At 32.5% G+C, this 6107-nt stretch overlaps 1 protein-coding gene across 2 annotated transcripts; it reads right to left on the reverse strand.

Annotated features, from left to right (window-relative positions):
• Window positions 1-286: 286 nt before the first annotated feature.
• On the reverse strand, window positions 287-4220 carry LOC120081545 (Pyruvate kinase family protein). 2 transcript variants are annotated; one of them, XM_039036521.2, is made up of 4 exons: window positions 4005-4220; window positions 3533-3812; window positions 1969-2430; window positions 287-1368 (listed from the first exon to the last, which is right to left on the reverse strand). In XM_039036521.2, exons 2-4 carry the CDS (start codon window positions 3788-3790, stop codon window positions 556-558), a joined length of 1533 nt encoding a protein of 510 aa, XP_038892449.1. In that variant the 5' UTR covers window positions 3791-3812; window positions 4005-4220; the 3' UTR covers window positions 287-555. The 2 variants fall into 2 exon arrangements, with proteins under 2 accessions (XP_038892449.1, XP_038892452.1); XM_039036524.2 differs by having other exon boundaries at window positions 3533-3822; window positions 4005-4186.
• Between the last annotated feature and the right edge of the window lie 1887 nt (window positions 4221-6107).

Genomic DNA, 6107 nt, shown 5'->3' on the forward strand with positions numbered 1-6107 from the left:
TCAATACTACAAACGAACCTCAACTAATCTCACGGGAAAATCCGCTTATTCCTACAATATTTGGTTGTCAAATAAACTCGTTAAATATTAGTAGGTGATCACCATGAACAACCCTTAAAAATGTATTAAATAATACAAATGGAAGCATATATAATTGAAACTGAACTACCATGGATAAACCCCACACGTAATAAAATCCATCCAAATGATCTGTTTCTGATGTCACGTGAATATAAATGGATTTTGAGTTCCACAAAACATAAATTAGGGCACAAAATTTTGGGAATTTCAAGAAAAAAAGCTTATGAAAGTTGATTCCATTCTTTACTTCCCCTAGTTTAAAGCAGTCCAAAAGAAAAATTAAGGGAATACCCACCCCTCTTTCACAACAAGAAATCAAAATTACCGGTTCAACCCTCTTTAGTTGAAATACTAAAAATAACTGTACTTTTATATTAAATAGCAAAATGATAGATTCAGACCTGAGTGCGAAAATATATAAAGATAAGAAATGCACCTGAGCAACTTCTAGCTGAATTTGCTTGTTTATTTGATTCATTTCACAATGCATATCTTGATGACTGAGGCAGCTCCGATTCGGTGAAGTGCAACGATGGCGTCGCCAGGTTTGCACAGTCCCTTCCCCATGGCGGATTTCAGAGCAGCTTCCAGTATCACTTCTGTGGATTCGGCATCAGTGGCCTTAGCAGATCCTTCAGCCAATATAGGAATCAAACCTCTGTGTATCAGGCTGTGTCTGGCTGGGGATTCGTCGCTGCAGGTCCAATCAAAGGAATCAGTAGTTAAAACTGGAACAACGACTGAGAGGATCGGAACAGCTGGCCTATACTTAGCAACCAACTTGGCTGTGGTTCCACCACGAGTCAACACGACGATGAGTTTTGCTTTTGCCTTGTTAGCAGTTCGAACGGCTGAGGATGCAAGACTCTCCAATGGGCTCATTGGAAGTGGGGTGGACCTTATCATCTCCTTGAAAATGACACCATAGTCCAAGGATGATTCTGCTTCAATACAAATACGAGCCATGATCTTTACAGCGAGTTCAGGATAAGACCCAGCTGCACTCTCCCCACTAAGCATAACGCAATCGGTGCCATCAAGAACAGCATTAGCGACGTCTGTAGCTTCTGCACGGGTTGGCCGTGGAGATTTGATCATTGATTCAAGCATCTGAGTAGCTGTAACCACAGGCTTGCCAGCAAGATTACACTTGTAAATCATCATTTTTTGTGCCAAGAAAATCTTCTCAACTGGAATTTCCATTCCAAGATCACCTCGAGCAACCATGAATGCATCAGTCTCGCGCAAAATTTCATCAAAATTGATAACTCCCTCCTGGTTCTCAACCTTGGGTATTCAAATTAAAAGAGAAATTACTATTTGATCCAACAGATATAACGATATTGGAAAGAACATTATCTTTGAAGATATATACTAAATGAAAAGTATCTACGAAGAAAGACTTGAAAACATTGGAAGTGTGCATAAAAAGTCAAATACGATTGGGAGTGGTTCCTCGACCCCTCAACTAGCCCGCAAATAAAGTACACATCAAAGGACAACGAATTAAAAATGTTGTACACGGCATGTATAGATGGAAGTAATGACTACAACGATTTCAAAAGGAAGAAAGCACCAAAGCAAGATCAGCCAAACAGCTTCTATGCGCTGTCAATTTTTAAAAGAGAGAAGGATTTTTAAGCGAATAAGCAATGCTAACCTTCAAATTATGCTTTTAGGTGCTGATTTCCCTGATAAAAATGTGCAGTCAAGCAACACATGCAATGTAAAATCCAAAACAATTCAATCTACAACCCCTCCCCAAACAACAATAACAATGTTTTCTTTAAGCTAAGAGACAATAATACAATAATTTTCATTCAATACAATAATAATAATAAGAAGAAGAAGAAGAAGAAGAACATGACTCAGAAGCAAAACACATACCTTTGACATCAGTTTTATATGTTTGGCATGGGGGCCAAGAATCTTGCGGACAGTGACTAGATCAGAACCCTTACGAACAAATGAAAGAGCAATCATATCAATACTATTGGGAACACCCCAACCAAGAATATCCTCTTTATCCTTTTCTGTCAGAGTGGGAAGATCTACCACTATACCAGGAAGATTCACATTCTTTCTCTCTCCCAACATTGCAGTGTTTTCACAACGACATATCACCCTCCCAGCTTCTGGATCACAGGACAAAACTGTGAGAGTGATTGTGCCATCTGAACACAATATACTATTTCCTGGCTTCAAGTCCACAGCAAGCTTCTGATAACTCATCGAGATCATTTCCTCATCCCCTTTGATGCTATAATCCGTAGTTATGATCACCTCTTGACCTTCCTTCAGTTGAATTGGTTTCCCATCCTTCAGGAAACCAGTCCGAATCTCCGGTCCCTGCCATGGTGAATAAGAGGAGGCTTCATGAAGAATCAGTTTGCAAGTGCTAAAAAAACACGATACTAAGTGAATCAAGTATGCCAGGATGAGTTGAACTCTTCAAAAGTGCATGAGTTGGTGCATGCAGTGTATATTCAATCCTTTTTTAACACAAATTGCATATTCAATCCTCTTTCTCATAATAAGTGTTAATCCGATTCTTCTTCTTGTAAGTACATACTTTCTTTCATAAGTATAAGAAGTGTATATTTAATCCCAAGTTCCATCTTTACCCAGAAACAAAGAATATGCCTGGACTAGCAGCGAGATTTATAAAGCCCTATAATTAGAACTTAGAGTTGTAAATGAAAAGTTGCAAAAACGATGGTACATCAACAGGAAAATTCTCTTAAATAGACATCATATTACTTAGAATTATAAATGAAAAGTTGCAAAAACGATGGTACATCAACAGGAATATTCTCTTAAATAGACGTCATATTCACATTAGACATCTGTTTTGGAAAGGAAAATGAAGGAATTATAAGATAGCAATACCTTATGTAGATCCATAACAATAAACCGAAATATAGTGGCGAACCTAATTATTCCTCATGTACAGTTCTAGATCTAATATTTTTTTGCTAACAACATATTCCCTTAGTAGGTTTTCTAATTTTCAAATAGAACCCACATTTTACTTCTTTGCAACAGAGGCGACAGGGAAAAGGTTTTCAGACAGAGATATAATTTCAGCATGGTATAAACGTGGTGGTTTTCCTACAAATTAGACAGTTTCATTAGATGTGTTGACAGAGGAAAATTAAGAAAAAACAATTTCAACAAAGTGTCATTATTGCAATGTATTTAAACATAGCAAGTGAATTGAGAAGCAAAACAGCAGGTTATTTTTTCATTACCCAAAATCAATCATCCACAACAACAAAATGGGCGAAAGTAAGTTCATTAACCAGATCCTTCTTCCATCCATTTCCAGAGCACCCAAGCCAAAACCAATAATAAATATTTAAGGAATCTAATAAAATACGATCACATGATTCACATCATTGCATAACTCATCTGTTTCAAGCAAAGATCGTAGCAGGAGAAAGTAACAGACCTTAGTATCAAGCATAACGGCGCAAAGGATTTGAGTATTCTGCATGGCGGTCCTGAGATTGTTCAAAGTTTCTTGATGATACTCATGTGTACCATGAGAGAAATTGAAACGAGCAACATTCATACCAGCCCTAAGAAGCTTCTCGATCATAGGCACCGATCGGGAAGCAGGTCCCAAAGTACAAACAATTTTCGTTTTGGGGATACGCCCATCATTAGGAAGCTCCTTAAGAATTCCCTCAATATCAATATTGGCCATCTGCAACTATTTCTTCCTCTTCCTAGGGTTATCTTAAGCAAATCAGAAATCAAACAGGGAACAAAAAAGTGAAACGCATAAAATCAAAATCGTAAAAAATCAATCCAGCTAAGGTAAACGAGATCCAAAAAAACACGAAGACTAGATATAAACTGAAAATTAGGAAGAGAAAAACGAGGAAACATCAAAACAACAAAATCTATGATGAGTAAACCTTTTGCTGATGAAGGCGCTAATAGCTTCAACTAAAAATTTGTACGATTCTTCTCCTTCTTCTTCCTCCTTCTTCTTCAAATCTCTTGGGCTTTGTACTGTTCAGTTCTGTGTGCTTCAAAGCTTCGGCTACCACCGTTTGTGCTTCTTCTCATATACCACTCTGTAAAATTATTTATTCATATTATTAAAGAATATTTGTCGAAATACCAAATATTTGACCTAAAAAAGTGGAATTTTTTATATGCCAATTTTTTTAAAAAATAAATTAATGCATGCTAAATTAAAATAGATTAAATTACAAGTTTAACCCCCAAATCTTAAGAAGGCATTTGGGCCAAATTGATTATTATAGTCCTAGATTATTATAATTGGGTTATAATAGTTTGTGTCTGCGTGTAGATTATTTTGGTTTGAGTTATAATAGTATGTGTTTGAAATGTAAACTATTTTAGTTTGAGAAGAAAATAGTAAACACGGTAGCAAACAATAAAAAAAAATGATGAATGTTAAATAGTAAATATGGTAGCAAATGAAGATTCTGAAATAGTGTTGACGGTAGCTAATTGGAAACTACATAATAATATTTACTATAATAAATTGTGGTTGTTATAATCTTACGATAGTTCTTGCCCCAAACATGTTTCAAAGGGTCGTTTCGTTTAAGGTTTTCTAGATACTCAAGAATTAAGGATGACTGGAAATTATAAACTTGGGAATAAGATTGATTGGAATCAAGGATACATGTGTTTGATTGTGCATGAAAATGCTATTTGAATTTTATGGGAGTAAATTATCTTTATAATTTATAAAATTAATTGTGACAACTCTATAAAATTTTATAGATTGATTGAAAAACAATAAATTCAATTCAAAATTTTGAGAAAATAATTATTTAAAAATTAAATAATAATAATAATAATAATAATAAAATTATTAATTACAAATATTTGTAAAATGAGTGATTTATAATTAAAACTACTAGAATAATGAGCAATTATAAACAATTACAAAGTATTGAATTAAACCATATTTACATTTTAATAATTAATTTATATCATAATAATTTGAAACAAAATAATTTAATTTAATCTTTATTTATAGAATAGGAAAACATGAGAGTAGAATGATTGAATGAAAGGAAATAAAATAATACAAATTAAAAGAAAAAGAAAAAATAAAAATAGAAAATGATGAATAATAAATAGAATGAGAAGGGATATTGAAAATAAATATATTAAAGAAAAAACAGAAAAGAAAACAGGTAAAAATATCACATAAAGCATAAAAATGATTAAAAAAAAAGTTGGAATAATGATATAAAAAGAAGAGAAAAATAAAGAATAAAACAAAGAGAGAGAAAAAAACAGATGAAGGAAAAAATAATAAAAACGAAAGGAAAAAAAGAGAAGAAGTAAAAGTGGGAGTTTACTAAAAATCCACCAATTACCGTGGAAATAAAAAGTATATAAAGAAAGACATCTTTGATGTCTAAAGAAAATGTTTTTCACGTAAATACCTCAATTCTCCAACCAAACAAGAATTTTATATACTCATGTCTATTTCTACCCTCTATTCTCTCAAACCAAACAGCTCACAAGTTTTGTGTCCAGTCATAGTGAACGTTTTAAAGTATTTTTTAAACTTTACAATCCCATTAGTCACATTTTGTTTTTATTTTTTATTTTTTAATATTAAGCCTATTTCCTTCTAATTTTGTATACTAATTTAGCATCTTTCTTTTATATATATAATTATTGAATTTTGAGCCAAATTTTAAAAATAAAAATAAGTTTTTAAAAGTTACGGTCTCATTTAGTAATCATTTCGTTTTTTATTTTTTGTTTTTAAAAACATTGTGTCTTTTCAATTTAGCCAATTTTTAAAACACAAAAATATACTTTTAAATACTAGTTTTTTAGTTTTAAAATTTAGCTTGATTTTTTAAACTATTGGTAAAAAGTAAATAACAAAATAAGAATTTTGGAGATAGAAATAATATTTGTAACCTTAATTTTAAAAAATTAAAAACTAAAAATCAAAGGATTATAAAATGGGATCTAAATTTTATGTCTATTAAAATTTTGTACTTAAAGTTCTTAAA

Source organism: Benincasa hispida, chromosome 7, assembly GCF_027475165.1.
Source record: "Benincasa hispida cultivar pf3 chromosome 7, pf3_genome.v1.1, whole genome shotgun sequence".
Taxonomy (NCBI): Eukaryota; Viridiplantae; Streptophyta; class Magnoliopsida; order Cucurbitales; family Cucurbitaceae; genus Benincasa; species Benincasa hispida.